Consider the following 21073-nt stretch of genomic DNA (forward strand, 5'->3'; position numbering starts at 1 on the left):
GCTGATGAAATGTTTATGCCTCTTTCGGTAGAGCAAGACATAATCTTCAGTTCTCTGGTTTCTTCTTTAAAATTGTTACATTATTTTTTAAATTAAATTAATTAAATATAGCAAGGAAGAAATCAACATGCTATATTAAGTATAACTAGTTCCTGTCTAGGAAGAAATAATCATGGGCTGAAGAGCTTACTGAGTGGTTGGGAGCACTTACTTGTTCTTCCAGAGGGCCTCGACTCGCTTCCCAGCACCCACATGGCGTTGATAGCCATCTGTAACTCTACTCCCAGGGGCATCCAGTGGCCTCTGTGGGCCTCAGGCAGCAAGTAGTACAGACATACATGAAGGTAAAACACTTGTACATTTAAAATAAAAATTAAATAAGAACAATGGTTACATTGCATTAATGAATTTCAAAGTAGGTACAGACATTTTCTGAAGATTGTTTTTTTAATTCATTAAACACTATGCTTTTTTTAATCACAAAATCGATAAATATTTCTATTCATAAATATTGAATCTCCAACTAACAATTTTTATTTATTGCTATAGGTCATACCTCACTCCTGTTAGGGACGAAGAGTCTGAATCCCAAAGAAAAGCAAGATCTAGACAAGCAAGACAGTCTAGAAGGTCAACACAGGTATATGTAAATTATATTACATAAAGAGCATGTGGACAATTAATACATGACCTCTTTGTTCATTTCACTTTGCTTTGTGAATAGTCAGAAAAGATAAAGGCTGTTGTAGATACCCTTCCATAGCTTTTGTGTATACACTTTGGTATCACATTACATCTAATTAGTTATGTCCTTTGTCTTTGTGAGTGTTGGTTTTAATCCTCTATTCCTAATTTGCTTTCTGGTACAGAGTATTTATAGGTGTTAAAATGAATTAGTCATATGATGCTGGGGTTTTTGGAGGGAGGGGTGTTTTGAGACAGGGTTTCTCTGTGTAGCCCCGTCTGTCTGAAACTCACTTTGTAGACCAGGCTAGCCTCAAACTCAGAGATCCTTCTGCCTCTACTTCACGAGTGCTGAGATTAAAGGCATGCACCACCGCTCAGCCGCATGATGCCTTATAATTGTTGAAGTCTTAAGAATATGTGGAGGTGAAGGAATGGAGAATAGGTAGGCCTGTGTTCAGTATAGAAAACAGCAAATGGGCAAATATAAGTTCAATGTCTCTCAGGCTAGTTACTGTCTTACTTCCTGCTCATCATTCTGATTAGGATAGGTATCTTTCCCACAATGGAGGAACCCCATAGCACAGATTCAACTGTTTGAACTTTATTACTTGCCTTTCAAAGCATTACATTTGCTTGGTCTTAAACTACTTTTTCCATTTACCTTGTTTTCAGTGGTCTAACCTGAAAACAGTACTTACTTATTGAAGATTTGGTCAAGCCTTAAGTTAATGTGTGAAAAGGAATACATGTAGTGTATTATATAAATGGTGTATTATATGGATTGGCTCTTCTTCTGAAAATAGAAACATACATTCAGAGTTTTCTATCTTTCGTAGTATTTTGTTAGTTTGTCAATGGAGACATTTCTTATCTGTAGTTGTAACTTCCCCAATTCCTGTCTTGTTGCTGTTCATAAACTGAATGTGATTTGCTATACTAAAGTTGCATTCCTGTTTGATTTCTTAACTTGTGAAGTGTTCTTTCTAAAGGAGCTTTGGTGTGTCTCACCATTCGTGCTTTTGTGGTGTGCAGGGGGTGACCCTGACTGATCTTCAGGAAGCTGAAAAAACAATAGGAAGAAGTCGTTCCACAAGAACCAGAGACCAAGAAAATGAGGAGAAAGAAAAAGAGGAAAAAGAGAAACAGGATAAGGAGAAACAAGAAGAAAAGAAGGAGTCCGAAGCCTCTAGAGAAGATGACTATAAACAGAAGTACTCGAGAACATACGATGAGGTAATGCTGGGCAGCACAGCCGTGTGAGATTGTCGCGAGTGTTCTGACGGCTCTGAGCTGTGTGGCCTCATAAGCAGTGCACCACATACCCGGCCGGCTTGGCTGGAGTCTGAACGGCCTTGGCATGATGAGAAGAAGAGTGCGTGTCCTGTGAAGCCAGTGTTGTACCTTACATGTCTTAATGATTCCAATGGGTCTTCACTTTCATGTTCACAGCCTTATACACGTTACAGACCAGTGTCGACCTCCAGTTCAACCACCCCATCATCTTCTTCTTCTTCTCTTTCTACTGTAAGCAGTTCGCTCTATGCATCAAGTCAACTAAACAGGCCAAACAGTCTTGTAGGTATAACTTCTGCCTACTCCCGGGGATTAGCGAAAGAAAGTGAAAGAGGTAAGAAAGCACTTTGTCCTTGAAGTAATCCTTGGAGCGGGTCTCCTAATTAATAGTGCGACTAATTAAGAAATTTTTTATTTATTTTACATACCAACCACAGGTTCCCCCTCTTCCCTCCTCCTGCTCCCCGGACACCACACCCCCCCCCCCCCCCCCCCCCGCAACCCATGCGCCCATTCCCTCCTCAGATAAGCAAGGCCTCCCTCCCACAGGGAGTCAGCAGGGCCTGGGACGTTCAGTTGAGGCAGGTCCAAGCCCCTCCCCCTAAGAAGAACATCTTAAACTGATTTACTGAACAGAAACAAACAGACAATGTAATCAGTTGTGTTCCATGTGTGTCTGCATTCGAAGACCCCTGTATTCTTGCAGGAGGAAACAGAAGTCCTGCTTATGTTGATTTGGTTTAGTGAAAGCTAGCTGTATTCTTCAGAAGGAGAGTTTGCCCTTAGAATGGAAATGGAGCGGTTCTGCAGTCACAGGAGACCGTGGTAGAGCAGCAGCTGATACGGGCTCCCGCCGTCTACCCCATCCTCTCACATGACTAGTCTGGGGTATGGCTGGCTCCCACACATTAATAACTGGAGCCCTGCTCTTCCCATCAGTTCCATTCTTTTCTACTTAAAAATATTATATCGTCTTTTACGTTTTTATTTTGGACAGCAAGAAAGTAGAAGTAATTTGTTCTCATGACCATAAATGTGTCTTATTGGGAGATTGAAATGTATGCTTATACCAGATATACACGAATACTGATGAAGGCAAAAATTACTTGTAATTGGAGAAATGCAGGCTTCACTAACCTAGAATTTGGGTGTGATTTTTTTTTTTTTTTAACATTTATTTTGTGTGTGCTGGGCGAGGACATACATATAAAGGTAAGAATAATGTCACACTAGTGGAAGTCAGAAGACGTCTTGTCAGAATCTGTTCTTCCACTGCGTGGGTCCCCTGGTGTGGCAGCAATTGTGTTTACCCACTGAACCACCTAGCCAGCCCTGGAATCGTTTGACGTATGATTGTGAAAACATTGTCAGGCTAAATCGCAATCATGTGGTTTATGTAATCCATAATAGAGGGAGAGAAAAAAGAAGAGGAAAAAGAAGGTGAAGATAAATCACAGGCTAAATCGATCAGAGAGCGACGGCGGCCCAGAGAGAAAAGACGGTCTACTGGAGTTTCCTTTTGGAAACAAGATGTGAGAACCTGTTCAAAACGCTTGATATAGCATACTTAACCTTCCCGGAAATACTTGCTCAGATTCTTACATCCCTGAGAGTATATATGTTTTAGATCATCAGTCCAGTCATTAAATTTTAAAATACTTTATAACAGTCACCAAATGTGCACACACATGCACATACATAAAACCCGAATAAATGTAGTCTCTTGGTATTTTTTTCTGTTTTCAACATTTTTTAGTAAATTCTTCATAAAGCTGAGGTTGGTCAATTTGGGGCAACATACGTTCTAGGCAAACAAATGCCTTATTGGTGAGGTACAACCTCAATCCAAAAAACCTTTTTACTAAAGTATGATGTTTATCCAGAAACATAATTAATAAATATATAGCTTGGTGACAGCATAAAAATGACAATACAAAGTCTCCATATTCTTTCTTTATCATCCTCACTTTCAAAGTCAACTAGTAAGCTCATTTGAGTACAGCTGTATTCTATCTTTAAAGTACATTTGTGCTGTTACATATAGCAATGCATTCACTTTCATTCTATAAAATATTTGATCTCTAAATTGTATACATTCCTCCATTGAAAAAACAGAAGGTTACAGCTGGGCTGTAGCACACGCCTTTGATCCCAGCACTCGGGAGGCAGAGGCAGGTGGATCTCTGAGTTTGAGGTCTGCCTGGTCTACAGAGTGAGACCCAGGACAGCCAAAGCTACACAAAGAAACCTTGTCTCAAAAATAAAAATAAAAGAAGAAAAAAAACCACCTTCTAAAAGGAAGAAACTTTCTTCTCATAAGTTTATTTATAATGTATCTTTTCAGAACTTTTATTTTCAGTTTACTTTTCCTATAAACAATGTTTTCCAGCCAACTTTTTTTTTAAATTTTGGAGACTTAGTTATCTTCATTTTATTTTATATTAAAAGTGTGATTACATGTAGTACAAATAATATTGGTATATACAGTTTAAAATATATAAGGGTCTATGATACATGAGGACAGTATCATAGATTAGGAGAACATGTTAAAGAAGTTGAATACTTTTAACATCTTTACATTGTCCAGTATGTCCAAATGCTTGCATGTACAGTTGAGTAATTAAGGATGTATGTGGCTTTTTTGTGTTTGTTTCTTTTTGTTTTAAGGAAACTTAGACATAATATCCACATAGAACTTAAGGTTTACAAAACAAAAAAATTAAGAATTAGGAAATTATAAACTTTGCTTAAAGCAGTCTATATCAGAAATGTAACTTACAGCTTCTGAAGTACAGACAAAAACTATTAAAAATAGATTAAAAATAAAAATAACTTAATTTTGAAACTGGGAAATAATGCATAAAGGATAAGGAAAAAGGGGGAAGAAATGTATTTGTTTCCTTTAAAATTTTTAATATTGAAAAGTTTGAACATACATAAAAGTTTCATGGTATATTCTGCAAGAATCATTTTAACTTCAAAAGGTCAAAAATATCAAGTGTTCAACATCTGTGTCTGTTTTTTGTAACTTGATTTGACACTGCTTTAGAGTGATGAAACTGAGCAAGAACGGCTGTCGGATACAGAAGATGGTTCCAATAAGAAGGAGACCCAGGTAAATGGCATTATCCCACACGGAGTACACTTGGAAGTTCCCTTTAACCATGCTCAACTGTATTTGTTCATTCGGAATAGTTACTGCACGCTGATCTACCCACTGTGGGTAGTGTGAGTGATGATTGGGGCATCAAGAGTATTTAGATAGGAGGAGGGGCACAGCGCCTGTCAGAATTAATCACATCATGCACTGTGAGTGCGTACAGTCTGTTTTAGCCTAACCTTCAGAGTTGAGCAGGTGAAAGGGAAGGAATGAAAAAGTGAACTAAAGAAGTGTAAGCATATATTGACCAAAGGAAAATACTGGAAGGTACTCCAAGTGACAGAAATCTAGAAGGCATAAACTCAGGTTTTAGCCCTGAAGTTGGCAAAGTTGTGATCTAAAGAAAATATGCCTCTGATTTTGTTACATGTTTTTAGAATTGATTTAATTATACCTTAATCACACCACAAGGGTCTTCTGAAAAGACACCTCCCATGGTACAGTTGCAGCTTCCTCTTCCCCTGGCTGTTTTTGTAGCTCCTCTACTGACTGTCCAGAATAATAAACCGTTTAAAGGCTCTTTCCACAGGTACTAGGTAACTGTGGACATTGCTTCTAGGTTAAAGTATACCTGTTTTGACTCAAAAGATCCTTTTGATCTTTAGCTAAGTAGGTAGATAGCCAGCACAATGAGAAAATTAATACTGAGCTGAGGAGTTGAGCAGGTAAACTCACTCCCCATTGGCAGAAGGAGAGAATCGACTCCTAAGGCTTGTCCTCAGGTATGTACCCCGAAGACACTATACAGCATCCTTTTCATTGTCGTCATCATCATCATCATCATCATCATCATCCTACAATTTTAATTAAAAAATACATATCAGAAGCATTAAGGAAGTGTTCAGGTTTTTAAGTTTATTATTTCCACTTCTAGATATTTATTCTAAATTATGTAAATGAAGTATGTAAAGATAAATCTATAGAGAATACATTGTAACATTGCTTGTAATTGAAAACAGGAAACTAAATGTATGTGCCTAAGTTCCTGTTGTATTTGTATGGGTAGTTATATTACAGTTAAGATATTGTCTAGGGATTGGATGAATGGATGGGAAGGTACAGATGTTTATAAACTATAGACATTTACGTGAACTTATTACTTACAAAGATGTAAAGGGTATTTTTATTTTTGGAAAAAGTGTAACTAGAGAGCAAGGGAATGCTGAATGAACTTAGCAAGACACAGAAGGACAGATAACTATGTTTGCCCTGATTCAGGTATCTAACAATGTCATACTCTGGAAACAGAAAGTCAGATTGTGCTCACCAGGACTGAGGGGGATAGGAAGAGAGAGGTGGTTGTTTGTGTGATGGATCTCATAGCATTGTGAGCATATGTAACACTGTTTATTATATACCATTGAAATAATTTAAATTTTGATTTAAAATTATTTAGAAAGTAAACTTTCTGGAGCTTGGGGGGTGGTCAAAGTTTAGCTTTTGGAAATAGTGGCAACACCATGGTTCTTAAAGATAAATAGAATCGGAGTGACTTCTGACTGGTAGGCTTAGTGAACAAAACTGAAAATAAATGTGGCATGTACATATTTTAGGTGTCTGAATGTTTTTTGGTTTTGTTGAGACAGGGTTTCTCTGTGTAGCTTTGGAGGCTGTCCTAGATCTCGCTCTGTAGACCAGGCTGGCCTCGAACTCACAGAGATCCACCTGGCTCTGCCTCCCGAGTGCTGGGATTAAAGGTGTGCGCCACCCCCCACCCCCCACCCCGGCTGAATGTTTTATAGAATTTAATATCTCTAAATTTTAAGTCTTCTTGATAGTTAAATTTCTATAAAACTGAAGAGTTAAGTCAATAAATTAAACATATTAAGTACTAGGAGCAAGGGCAAAATTAATTTTGCAAAGAAAATTGAATAGACTTTAGTATTAGTAAACCCTTGTTAGTCTAAAAAAGATTAAACAGTTCTGAAGAAACACAGTAATTTTAGAACGTGTAAAAATTACAAATATCCAAACCCAAGAGTCTTAACAAACCAATTCTGAATAATTATCTTACAGAAAATTGTAGATAAAGTGATAGTAGAGAGGGAGAACTAAATACCATCCCACCAAAAGAATTTACATTCATCCCAATTGATGATGATTTATCCTATTAACCATTTCATGAAAAGAAGAGTTATGGGAACTCAGTGTAGCCTGCCACATGCGGGAAATAATCATATTTCTTATCGGTTAATCGCTAAATCTAGAAGGAATATGAAGCTGTTTTTAGAATTTTAGATAAACTATGTATACTGTTCTACAGAAACGTGGTGGCCATTTGTCTGCCTCCTGCTAATGTCTTAAAAACAAGGATGAGTAAAGTGGCTGTTTTGAGGTGTCACAGAGTAAACTTTCTTATGTCACATTCCCCTCTGAGTGATAATAAGTCATGGATATTTTTCTTAGTCCTTTTTATTTTTCTTAACTATTTAAATAATAATATATGCTCAGTTATGCAGGAAGTCAACAGAAAATGTTTCAAAATGATGTTGTATGGTTTTGTACATGCAAAAATATAGTGATTCTGTACAGTTCCCTAAAAATGACCATACTAAAATGAAAAGCATAAATAATGAATAGGTTTGGTTAATAGTGTGAATAGCATTGTTGTAATGAAAGGATAAAATTTAACATGCATTTTGTTTTTGTTTTTACTTTCTAGACGGATTCTGTTTCTAGGTATGTTTAATTTTTTTTCCTGATTTTTTTTCTCCATTTTTACCTTTGATAAAGAATATGTTGCTGGATACTTAGGAATTTTGTTGATTTATAGTATTAAATGGGCAATAAAAATGTGTAAAACTGCAGATGACCTAGGCTGGCAGAATGGCTCAGTTTGTGAAGGGTGCTGCCAAGCCTAGCACCTGAGTCAGTCTGCAGGACCCACAAAGTGGGATGCGAGAACCAACTCTCTCTGACTTGTGTGTGGGTGCTGTGACGTACACACACACATGCACACGCGCGCGCGTACACACACAGATGATTTTTGAAAATGCATACGTTTTTAGAAATTAATTAAGATGGTGAACAGTGGTGGTGCACGCCTTTAATCCCAGCACCCAGGAGGCAGAGACAGGTGGATCTCTGTGAGTTCTAGACCAGCCTGGTCTACAGAGCGAGATCCAGGACAGCCAGGACTGTTTCACAGAGAAACTCTGTCTTGGAAAAAAAAGAAAAAGGAAAGAAAATGTATGAGTTGACACATTTCTCGTCATCTCAGCTCAAAATCACTCAGTCCTTGATTCTAATCTTGATCCATTTTCCTTGCCCACAACTCTTGCTCATGGTCCTTGTGAAAATAACAATAAATTTCATATGCTGGTGATTCTGTTGAATTGAAATGTAAAGCAATATTACTTATCAGAAGAGGTAACCTGAATTCAGAACCAAATAACCAAGGAATTCACAGTTACTGATAACACACACTTCCTGTTTAAGACAAACCATTATGGACACTTAGAAAATTAATTCATTATTCCATCAAATCTAAGATGCTACAAATTCTAAACACTGCTATATATCACCAAAAAAGGGAACAGTGCCACCAGTTGGACTATAATGAATCATGTTATAAAGTGTTATAATAAAATATGAAAAGGTCATTTAAACCTTAAATAATGTAGCATAATATAAAGCTTTTAGATACAAAAATTAAGAATAACTTCCTGTTTATTATATATCACAAAAAATCAATAACAACTTAGACTGTTACTTACTGTTTGGGAATAACAAGGTGCTCTGTACTCAGTGTGTACTAATATAATTTGTGGAAGAAGCCTGTAATAAAGTTTTTGTTTTCAACTCGTCCTTTGAAGGTATGACAGCAGTTCCACGTCATCGAGTGATCGACATGACCCCTTGCTGGGTCGCTCTAGTTCATACAGTTACTTAGAAGAAAGAAAACCTTACAGTAGCAGGCTAGAGAAGGAGGACTCAGCTGACTTCAAAAAGGTATCTGGGTTCTTTAGTTTGTATTTACATACATGTATAATGTGCATCTATGTTAATACTGTTCTGTGAAACTTGCTTATAAAGAAATCGAGGGCTTTTGTTTTGGTTTGGTTTTTTTGTTTGTTTGTTTTTTTGAGTGGTATCCCTGGCTGTCCTGAAACTTGCTTTGTAGACCAGTCTGCCTTCAAACTTACAGAGATCCACCTGCCCTTGAAACCACTGGGATTAAAGGCGTATGCCACCACACACCCAGGCTAAATCAGTATTTTGAAATGCCGTATTTTATTATTAGTTTCTGACAACTAGGGTAGGTAACATGTGTCTTAGAGAGAGACGGAAAGTACCCAGGGCTTTATATTTGTTGTCTCTGTCTGTTGCTGGGATGAGTTGGAAAGGGCCATTCAGAAAGAAGGAAGGAAGTATGCATATATACACAGACATATTTTGTTTTATTATCTTTTCTTTAGACAGAGCCTTACTATTTTATTTAGTGCAGACTGACCTCAAATTTGCAAGTTCTAAGTGACTTGTTTCTACTTAAATAATTAAAATATATTGTCAGAGTATAACACATCTGTATTAATTTTTCCACTTTAATATTGTAGTCATTGAGATCTCTTTCGGAGAGCCACAAAAGTAATCTGTTCTTCCTTAACTTTTCCAGCTTTATGAACAAATTTTAGCTGAAAATGAAAAACTAAAGGCACAGCTACATGATACAAATATGGAACTAACGGATCTAAAGTTGCAGTTGGAAAAGGCTACCCAGGTTTGTACCCTTTTCTCTTTGTTAGTCTCAAGATAGCAGGGATGACTTAGTATATCTAGTGTACCTAAAAGCTTACATCTGATTTTTCTGAAACATTACTTCTGAACATATGTTTGGTTAATTATAATGCTTTATTTAGTGATAAAAAAGGAGTCAACATAATTAACAGTTAACTAAATACTGATTTCTGAAATATAAACATACAGAATTATAGTCAGGGAAAGAATTCAAGGGCTTTTTGTGATGCAGAAACTCGAACCCCAAAGTTTTGCACATACAAGACTGAGTTACATCTCCCAAATGGAGATGGCTTCCAAAGGATTCAGGTTTGATTCCCAGCATCTACACAGTGGCTTACAATGGTGTATACTCCAGTCCCAGGGGATCTGATGTCGTCCTCTTCTGACCTACGTGTGCACCTCAGGCAAGTGGTACACAGACACACATGTAGGGGAAACACTCATATATATAAAGTTGTTTTTTGTTTGTTTTAATTTAAAGAGTAATTTTGTATGTGTTATGAACAGTTCCTGTTGTTCAAGTAAAAGTGATTTGAGGGCCTGGCTCAGCAATTGAGTACCTCCTGCTAATCTAGAGGACTGAAGTCATTCAGTTCCTAATGCCTATGTGTGTCACATTTGCCTGTAACTCCAGTTCCAGGAGATCTGACACCTTGTCCTGACCTCTGAGGGTGCTCATACCCATGTCTCTGTGTGTATGTGTGTGTGTGTCTGTCTGTCTCTCTCTGTCTCTGTCTCTGTCTCTCTCTCTCTCTCTCTCTCTCTCACACACACACACACACACACACACACACACACACACACACAAGTACTTGTTAAGAAGCTCTTTTGATGTCATAGTGCTGGAGGATGACAATGTTTACTCCTTTATAACTTCTTTCTGTGGAACAGCTTAGTGATGACGAAGCGCAGAATTTACCTAGGAACTTGGAATTGTCTCCCAAGGTCTTTTCCCATGGGACACTATTTTTGAGAATTAGAAATAGGTGTATCTCCTCCTCCTTTGCCTCACCATTTCAAACAAGCAAACAGGAAATTGAAAATTGATCAAAGAATAATAAGGCCTTCATACTTGAAATCTACAGAGTGCTCTGAGGATCACACCAACTCCTAAGAAAACAAACTTGTTGAACAGCTACTAGAGTCCAACTTGAAAGAACTGTACATGCTTTTTCCTTTTTTCTGTTTTTCGAGACAGGGTTTCTCTGTGTAGCTTTGCGCCTTTTCTGGAGCTCACTTGGTAGACCAGGCTGGCCTTGAACTCACAGAGATCCACCTGCCTCTGCCTCCCAAGTGCTGGGATTAAAGGCGTGCGCCACCACCGCCCGCCTCATGCTTTTTTTCTTAGCCAGTTCTTATGCCTGCTTTTTATTTCTAAAAGTTCATTTTCCATGTGGAGCTCTTGTTAGCAGCTCTTTCCCCTTCCATTTCTAACTACTGCTGTATTACAAAGCACTTGTCTATGCACAGCAGATGGTGTGCTGAATTCCAGAGTCAGGTGAATTATAGTGTTAAAAAGATGCAATTGTTGCTGGGAGTTTATTGTGAAGATAAACAGAGAAGTAAGGCAGACAAGAGCATGCTTCATAGTACGGTGTCAAGATAACTGACATACCCTTCAGGTTGCATAAATAACTGACTGGGCCTGCGAGCATATAACAAGAACCCTGAACATTGTGTTGTTCAGGAATATGGTCACATTTTCTCGGCAAAGTTAGCATTCGCTGTTCACCTAGTGTGACGCTCTGTTACATGGTGACTCAGCTGAGCTGTGTGTTCTCTGCTGAACTCGCTTCTCCGTGCCCTCCCTTTCCTGTGTCCCTTTGTCACCTCATTTTCCTGTAGGAGGAGAAGTGACAGCAGTCCGTTACTCTCCGGTGTAGATCTGCTGGAATGTGACTAGCTGAACGGCCCCGTGTAAGGTCACTGCACAGCTTATGGAAGAATGCCGTGGAGGGAGACTTGGGGATCAGTAGTAGAAAGTGTGCTTAGGACTGGGTCTGAAAGAAAAGAGGGATTTTTCTACAGCCATGAACACATGCAGATTCCTGATTCTCTTCTTTAGCTTGAGAAGTGAGTGTCTGGGTGTCCTGCGAGGCACTGTCTGCCTGCTTCATACAAAAACATTCACCTGTTACTAAGCCTACTTTATTCAGGGCACTGGAATCTGGTGGGTCAAGAAGATAGTGAGCATCTGAGGGAGGCTAGGATGTTTTTCATGCTGTTGTAGTTGCTCATTTCCCCTCAAACTAGAACTGGTAAGGAAAAAATGAAGATATATAAAGTGAGAGCTATTAAGACCATTCCACTCTGAAACATCACTTTTGTGTAACATTTCAACACATGTCCTGTTTTTATTTGTATTTCTTTATTGAAATTCGCCTATTATACCACCTGAATTGTATTATGCCGCCTGAAAATTGTTTCTTGTAACATCTACCAAGGAGAGTTAAGTTGTATTCCCTCATCATTATTGCATTTACATCTGCTTTTTTAATTTCTTTTTTACAGAGACAAGAAAGATTTGCTGATAGGTCACTATTGGAGATGGAAAAAAGGGTAAGTGTCCATCTTACTCAATTAGTATTGTTTGGATAATCAGTGGGTGGTTTGTTACGTTTTTATGGACTGTAGTATGGTATTGCAAGCAAGAAGAAATGTTGATATTGGAAACCCTTACATCAGTTTCTTTTCTCCTACAATATTTTTGTTGGTTGTGGTCTTTGACTTGTATTTCTCTGCAGTTACTATTATTACTCAGGAATCTTGACATGGCAATAGGAGTACATCTATCAGTTTAGTCTGAAATCTTGAGAATGTAACAGTGATCCAAGTGTAGGGAAAAAAACGTATAGAAAGTAGCACATCTGAGCAGTAGTAGAAAAGAAGAATGTGCATCATGGTTACTGTGATCGATCTTGAGGTCAAAGAATAAATAACCAGAAACAATTGATGTGGAAGCACTTTTCTTTTCCAACTTTTTTTTAATTATCAATTTGACTTTTCACCAAAACAAAAAGGGTACAGAGTAAAATAAAATAAACTATAGGCTGTTAATGTCTGTTATTTATTGAGTTGTTCTACACAGTAATTCCTCTTTTATTATGATTTCACTGAATTTTAAAATTAGTATTTGAAGGCATTTTTAAAGATCGGTAACTAGTAATTGCTGAAAGTTCAGAATCACATATTTTATTAAATTTCATATTACTGCATATTGTTCATATTGCTATATATCTTATAATAGGTAACACTGAATTTTATCCCTAAGACATGTAGAACTACTAAGATCAGTTCTTGTACTTGTATAAATTATTGATATGGGAAACATAGTAGAATAAAGTAAAATTTATATGTGTTTCACAACAACACTTTTGAAGAATATGTTTTACGAAGGCAGTGCTTATTCTACAAATGTTGGCCCAAGCAGGAGCACCAGTGATGTTATCAAGTATAGGTAGATGCTAGTTTAATGCCTGCTGCCGTGGTACACACACACCTTTCTTTCTGTGCTGTTCTTCTCACCGACCCTGTTTCTGATCATCCAATACAGATAAATCACATAGATTGCAGTTATTTAACATTACAGATTAAGGTTAAGAAATGTTAACGCTAATTTGGTGTTCTCAGTGTATAAGGCAGACACTGTACTAAACAGTTTATGGTTTTCATTTTGACAATTAACAGGTTTTTTTGGGTGGGGGCTATTAGGATCAGGCAATTGGGAATAGTGTTCTTGTATTGCCCTATAATTGACTTAAAATCTTGAAGACACCTAGTAAAATTGAGGTTCATGAGAGTATTACCTATAAGTCCAGAATTGATTTTGTGTGTGTGTATGTGTGTGTGTATGTGTGTGTGTGTGTGTGTATATATATATATATATCACATATATACATATATATATATATATCACAAAGTTGTAAGGATCAAATATGAGAAGTACAGAGATTTATGTGAATTTGTCATGGTTGTGTTCTTAGCTAGAAGGAAGGCCTATTATAAAGTAACATGTCTATAATCATTTTGAAGCATGTTGATATTACATGAATCTAACATGGTACTTATAAGTCTGTAAGTGGGTTTCCATCCCTCTGTTGAAAAGCACCTGCTCTAAACACATTGACATTTACAATAATTGTACTAAATATTAACATTTAATTGTTAATCTGGGGAAGAATGTCATTGAAATGGTTTCAGTGTTGTTAAACTAAATGTCAATGGTTTGTATCTGAAAGGTGACCGGCAAGAGTCAGTATCTTCTGGGCGGTATGACCTAACCAGTTTTACAGTTCATCAATGACTGCTGCTTGCTCTGTGCATAACACTCTAGAAATGCTTATCAGATAAGGGAAAATAAAACAGTACACTGCAGTAATAGATTGTGTGTTGGCTTTGCCTGCCACTCTTGGAAATAAGTTTAAAGTAAATGCTGTAATTGCTCTCCTATATTCACCGCATTAACGCAGCACACAGTGTCAAACTCTGTGACTAAATCTGTAGAGCTAAAGCTGTAAAGTGAATTGCATAACTAATTCACAGCAAACCTTGTGAGTAGAGGACATGAATGAGTTTCTCAGGAGTCCTTGGGAATTGTAAAGTACACATATTTGCAGCACGTCTGCTTCTTGCCTCTCTCTCCTGACCTGGTTTAATTGCATCCTTGTGTGTGCGTGTGTTCTCTTCTGGATAGTCCTCAGTCTTGAACAATGCCTTACTCTATCCCTCAGTTTTATCGGAACTAAAAACAATTATCATTTGAATATGTTGTGTAATATCTTACTAGAAAAGCAGAACTTTAAAGAAAGAGCTTATGGAAAGTAATTTTAGAAGATCTTCAGTTTGTTTCCCAGTTCTAGAAAGCTCCTTACACAGCACTGGCCTCACGTCTTTGTGTTCACTGCTCTTGATTGTATCTTTAATGCTGAAGTATCACTATTTCACAATATAAAAGGTAGTGGGAATATAATCAAATAATTATTGGTACCTTAAATTGATCTAGGAACGAAGAGCTCTGGAAAGAAGAATATCTGAAATGGAAGAGGAGCTCAAAGTAAGTAAGCCGTGCTGGTTCATGTTCTCAATTCTGATGGCCCAATTTGTGAATTCTCTATATCATGTTTCTTTTTAGTAATCTAGAAGAGGAATTAAAACCTGGAACATTTTGTTACATTTTTCAGGTTTATTGGTTTATTTATTTTGTGTTTATATTTGGATGGGTGCAGTACCATGCATGAGTGTTGAGGACAGAGGATCTTTTGGGAGCCCGTTCTTCCCTTCCACCATGTGCATCCTGGGGATTGAACTCAAGCTAGAACTCAGGCTTAAAGGCATCTTGCCAGGCCAAAATCATTTTCTTACTATAATTTCTATTAATTTTTTTCTCAAGAGTCTTATACCTGTATAATTCATTCTGGTTACTCTGATCTGGCACCTTCTTCTGTTTCACTCCTCCCTCAAGCCCTACCCCCTCTCCTCCCTACAAGCTCCCTTCTTACATTCAGTTTCCTTGTTTTGTCTTCTGACCCACTGAGACTGCCCAGGCCATCTGTGTGGCCATGGGTTTAGTTTGTTTTGTTTTTTCAAGAAGACGGGGGCTCATCTCGCTCTGTAGCCCTGGCTGTCCTGGATCTCGCTCTGTAGCCCAGGCTGGCCTTGAGCTCACAGAGATTCCCCTGCCTCTGCCTCTCGAGTGCTGGGATTAAAGAAAGGCATGTGCTACTTCATCTGGGAACTATGGTTTGGAACTGCTAGTCAATTTGTATGGCACTTCTGATATTCAGGTATTTAAACAAATTAAACAGCTATGTGAGTGAGGTTTGCATTTCTGTATGTAGTTCACTTTTTCTTTCATGGTAAACTATAGAAGGGAAGAGAAAAGGTGAACTCTCGTTTAAAGTAGAAGTTACTGAGGCTGGGGACATGTCACAGTTGTGGAGGACTTGCCAGCCCTACAAGTCCTACAGTTAGTCTTCAGTATTGACAGAGGAAGATAGTGGCCTGAGACTGTGACAGGCGAGGCATCCTTCTCTACTTACCCGTGTAGTAAGTTTTTGTTGGGAGTATTGGACACTGAAGGAACAAAATGGTGTAGTTAGTTGATTAACTGTCACCACATTGTCTTTTATAAAATATCTTTCTCACATCAGAATTATGCTCATGAAATTAGAATTTCAAGTTTTAATACATTTTACTGAATTAGTTTGTAATTAGACCATTATTTTTAAGTAGCTTTGAAAAGTAGAAACAAATCTTTTGGATTTTGTTAATGTATTGCTTAGCTTGACATGGAATTCTAGGAATAAATTGTTTGCCTTTCCAAAAGCACTGGAGTGTTCCTTTAAGATTTCATTTTTGGGTTCATTTTCTGTGATTCTCTATGTTCTTATTGTACTCTTGAGTATTTTCTTATTTTTTATTCCGATTTCTTTATGTTCTGATTCCTGCAGAACCTGCACCACATAAACCAAATTGAACCTCTGAGGGAGTTAAATGAGAAGCTGCTGGCAGAGAATAGGGCCTTGACCAGAGTGGTAGCCAAGCGCTCAGGGTTCTGTAGGCAACTGCAGTCTGTGAACCTATAATTGATAGTTCACCATTTCTTCCTGGTAGAGCCAGGCAGGTGTTTCTATGTTAGTAAGCGTGTTTTTGTAAAAGCTCACAACTACAAATTAATACCATGTGTCTGGAGCTTATCACATAAATAACTGTTTAATTATGCATGGCTTCTCAGAATGTTAAAATTACTACTAATGGTATATTGCAACTGATATAGCACAGTAAAATTAGGGAGTGAGTTAGGAATTAAAAGACTTGTCTGTCCTTTGTCAAGCTCATTCAGATTTCTTTCACTTCAAAAATAGTTTATTCCTCGGTGTCAGCCTCTGGCTCTCGTTTGTTTCTAAGCACCGGGCATGGTGAGAAAAGAACTATGGCTCCCTGAGGACTTCACTCTTCCAAGGCCTGGCTGGCGGGATGGGAGTTGACAAGTTCACTTTCGTTCTCCTGATGGGCCAGTGTCACCGCACATTCTGAAAACTGAAAAGAGAGAATTAAATAGTTTGAATATATATATTTGGTTTTTTCGAGACAAGGTTACTTTGTGTAGCTTTGCGCCTTTCCTGGATCTGGCTCTGTAGACCAGGCTGGCCTCGAACTCACAGAGATCCGCCTGCCTCTGCCTCCCAAGTGCTGGGATTAAAGGCATGCAACACCACTGCCTGGCGAAAATATATTTTATTATCCAGAATAAAAACTATTCCATTCCTAGTCAACCTGCCAAAGTACATCAAGTTTCAGTTACCCTTAGTAGGAAGTTAATGTAGAGGCTTGGAGAGATGAGATGGTTCAGTGGTTTAGAGCACTGGCTGTTCTTCCAGAGGACCTGGGTTCAAATTCTCAACATCTCCATGGCAGCTTATAACTGTCCATAATTGCAGCTCCAGGAGTCTGACACCTTCACACAGGCACACATGCAGGCAAAAACACCAGGACACACAAATAAAAAAAAAAATAAGAGAAATAATTTTTCAAGAAGAAAGCTAATGTAATTTCTAACATTCCCACTCTCTCCTTCAGTTTGTCTGTGTAGCAACAGAAAATTGAATTGCTTTCTCTTAAACGTATACTACTCTATTTACAATCGATGATTTCCATTTTATAATTGCCTCTCTGGGATCAGACACTGTATTGGGTCATCAAACTTAGGTCCCATAGATGAGTAGTTCCTCAAGGAGTTTTACTAATTCAGAAGGAGCCCTCAAGATTCTCTAGTTAAGTGGGGTCATTTGTGCAGCTAGTGTTATCTGGCTTCAGAGCACAAGGCCTTGATGTAGGTGTTGACAGGAGCTAGGAAAGGAAGCTCACTTGAGATCCTATCCTAACAAAAACAGGCTTCATTTCACGGCTGCTCTAATATGTGCTTGTGAGTCATACAATCAAGTAGTTTAGAAGTTGATCATTTTGAGAGAGAAACTGTCATTCCATCATTTATTAAACTAGATTCACAAACAATGTTTTTTTTCCTTCATGGTATATGTGTTAGACATTAGAAATACATATAACTGACAAAGCGTGATCATTTGTTTTGTGGTGACTTCATAACATTTGTGAAGAACGTTGCTTCGCCTTTTTTACGTATTTGGAACTTTTTTCTATTTTTTACCCCTCGTAGATGTTACCAGACTTGAAAGCAGACAACCAGAGGCTAAAGGATGAGAACGGGGCCTTGATCAGAGTCATAAGCAAACTTTCCAAGTAGGGCAGAGAAAAGCCAGCCAAGCAGCAGGACGTGCTCAGACTCCCCAGTGGACCATGGTGGCAGTCACTGGCCGCCGGAAAGAACCTCCGGAGACTGTCCTCCTCCCATCGCCTGCCAAATGCCCTCTTATCTAGGAGTTTGGGTTCATTTAATTCTCTGCCCCCACCCCTTGGTTATCAAGACCATTGTTTCATGTTCAAGCAGCTGCTGAGAAGATTCTTTTTTTCAATGACTGAGAAAACTTGTTTACAGCTCCAGCAAATAAAGAAAGTGTTCAAGGCCAGATATGCCTCAGATATTTAACCAGTAAGCCTTAGTTGTACATAAATACTTTGTGTCAACAAAAACTTCAGCTCTCACAGAAGACAGTTATTCAACATTTGTTTTGATGTGCCACAGTTTCTAGGTTCTCGATATTTAAAGTTTTTGCTTTACATCTGAGTTTGGGTTTGTATCTTTTCCGTCTAGCTCTTCATGTGGCAGAGTCTGTGTGTTCCCACCCTTCTCATTGACAGAAAAGAAACTGCTCTTCTGAGCTTCTCATCACGTGTTAGACTAATGTGTTGTCTCCCACCTGGAACTGAATTGCTTGGTGGAACATTTGCTGTCACTGTTTGTGCAATATGCATTTATTTCCTACATGAATGCTTTAAAGTCCATTGAGATTTGAGCTTTTAAGTCCTAACTCCTGCCTTCATTGGTCACTTTCTGTTTTGTTCTTTATTGTAGCATAAGATGTTAGATTCTGTAATCTTCACATTCATTTTAGCAGGTACTGAGTGATGCTGTATATATAAATAAGTGTATTGTTTTGATTATTTTTTAGACCACCACATGGCATGCTTGACTATTTTCTTAATTCAAATGTCTGCTAATACAAAGTAGGCTACTCCATAATGGTGTTTAAAACAGAACCTTGCTAACGATGGGATATCAGGACCTTACAAGTGACGCGGTTTATGGAGCCCTAGCTTTACGAGATTTGCTACTGTAAGGTGCTTTTCCTTTGGTTTTCGTTTGGTAGTGAGTCAAACATACTAAAGTTGCATAAGAGAATCGCTTCACATTTCACATGCCTATATTTATCTGAGTGCTGTCTAAAACTGTTGTGCTAGCCAAAGTAGTGCTATGAAATCATCTGCAGATTTAATCTGTGATTAATGTTAAGTGCACTGTTATTGCCATGTGAAGAGGCATCATCATGTTCAGACCATTTTTATACATTTCAGTGGCCTTTTTTAAAGGAAAAAAAAAAAAAAAGCAAAACCAAGTCCGTGATGAAAATGGCTTTTATTTGGACAAATAACTTTTATATTTTCATTAAACCATGCAAAAAATATATATTACATCTTCCTGGCACATAACTGTCTCCTTAACCACTGAACAGTTCAGCCATTTGAATAAATTGTACATTGTAAAGCTTATAGTAGCTGACTGTATTATTGAGTGTATTGTATACTATATTAAATGTGAATTTGTACCCCTTCATTTTAAAAGGTCATTGTGTTCTACTGCCTATTTTAGATGACTTTGGGGTTGGGGAAGGGTGTTTTGGTAAGTAGAATTGTAAGTTCTCTCTCTTGATTGGTTTTATGAAGATATAAGGTTATACTCTTACTACCAAGCTCAGGATTCTTGATTTTAAAGGTACAAGGATAGGTGTGAGGATTTTATTTTTGGTTATATTTGAACTGTATGAATGGTGGGTCTGAATACAGAGTATTTCATGGTCTAATGAGGAGGTAAAATACACAGATAATTGATCAGTTTGAGTGACTGCAACGTGTTCTGGGTGCACAACAGTTAGGCATGCTGTGGTTTATATTTGTGAAGTTTGGATGCCTGTGAAGAATGATTAAATACATGTTTCTAATATTTTAGTGTTTTGTATTTAGGTTATTTATTCTTTGTATCTAAAATTGAACAGCTACTGTGCTATATTGACTTTATTGGTAGTATTGAGCAGACCTTGTTTCTGCATGAAACTAGTTGCAAAACCCACTATTTTGGAAATAAAAATGTATTTTGACATATACAAATAAAATGAATAAAACTATTTTAAATGTGTGAACTTTTAATGAAAACAGTTTAAATTTTGTTCTGAGATATTTAAATTCTGCATGGGTATTTTTTCACTAATTGCTTTACTTGGATACCAGTTTGAATAATTTTTGAAATTGTAATATTGTTATAATTTGCACAGCAATGTACATGCTTATCTGTAAATGCGATCTTAATTGCCATATTTATGCAATCTGTGTACCAATTTGAACAAATGTTTATGTATTTTACATAAAGCTATCTATATGCAGAATCTGACAACTAGTTTTTTATAAGTGGCTAAAAATATTGGTAACTGAGACTCAAGATAGTTGCTTTGTAGCATGAGATTTCATTTCCATAAACATTTGCAGTGTTTAAAAATTCAACTTCTGCTTTTTTCTTAGCTGTAAACTCGAGCTTAAGAACATGCACAAAGAAGACACTATTGCCCTGAAATTTAAAACTTTCCCTTTAGTGGTAGATTATTTTCCAACTTAGATTTGTCCAAGGTTCATTCTTCCAGCAGAGCTCTAAGTGGTTATGATGCATTTTTAATTTCTCATGTGGACCTTTGAGAAGGGGACCCGAAGTAAGCCTGTATTTAACAAAGTACTAGATTCTCTCCTTTCCAGTACTTTCCTAGTTGTGTTGACAGAATTATCTGTGCTTAAAAGAAGAAAAGAATTTCATATACAAATATCATGAAACCCAAGAGGGAAAGCATAAGAATATTCCTGTGAAGAGTGAAATGGAGTTTTGCTCATCCATTAGACTTCTTCATTCTTTTACCTAAAACTTCATTTTCATTGCTGGCATATTTATACCTTATAATCAGAGCAACTGGACCTTAGAAGATGAGGTATTCAAGATCATTCTTGGGTACACAGCAG

At 37.5% G+C, this 21073-nt stretch overlaps 1 protein-coding gene across 3 annotated transcripts in view; it reads left to right on the top strand.

The window, feature by feature from the left end:
- Ppp1r12a (protein phosphatase 1 regulatory subunit 12A) overlaps nucleotides 1-20454 on the top strand; it is a 109796-nt gene extending 89342 nt beyond the window's left edge. For all 3 annotated transcript variants that reach the window (XM_036169552.1, XM_036169554.1, XM_036169553.1), the window contains 11 exons: nucleotides 550-640; nucleotides 1720-1920; nucleotides 2137-2314; nucleotides 3391-3512; nucleotides 5030-5095; nucleotides 7803-7819; nucleotides 8956-9091; nucleotides 9756-9860; nucleotides 12392-12439; nucleotides 14883-14933; nucleotides 18054-20454. In XM_036169552.1, the coding sequence (XP_036025445.1) occupies nucleotides 550-640; nucleotides 1720-1920; nucleotides 2137-2314; nucleotides 3391-3512; nucleotides 5030-5095; nucleotides 7803-7819; nucleotides 8956-9091; nucleotides 9756-9860; nucleotides 12392-12439; nucleotides 14883-14933; nucleotides 18054-18140 (1102 nt within the window). In that variant the 3' untranslated portion in view covers nucleotides 18141-20454. The remainder of the gene's footprint in view (nucleotides 1-549; nucleotides 641-1719; nucleotides 1921-2136; nucleotides 2315-3390; nucleotides 3513-5029; nucleotides 5096-7802; nucleotides 7820-8955; nucleotides 9092-9755; nucleotides 9861-12391; nucleotides 12440-14882; nucleotides 14934-18053) is intronic.
- The last annotated feature ends 619 nt before the right edge of the window (nucleotides 20455-21073 follow it).

Source organism: Onychomys torridus, chromosome 20 (assembly GCF_903995425.1).
Source record: "Onychomys torridus chromosome 20, mOncTor1.1, whole genome shotgun sequence".
Taxonomy (NCBI): Eukaryota; Metazoa; Chordata; class Mammalia; order Rodentia; family Cricetidae; genus Onychomys; species Onychomys torridus.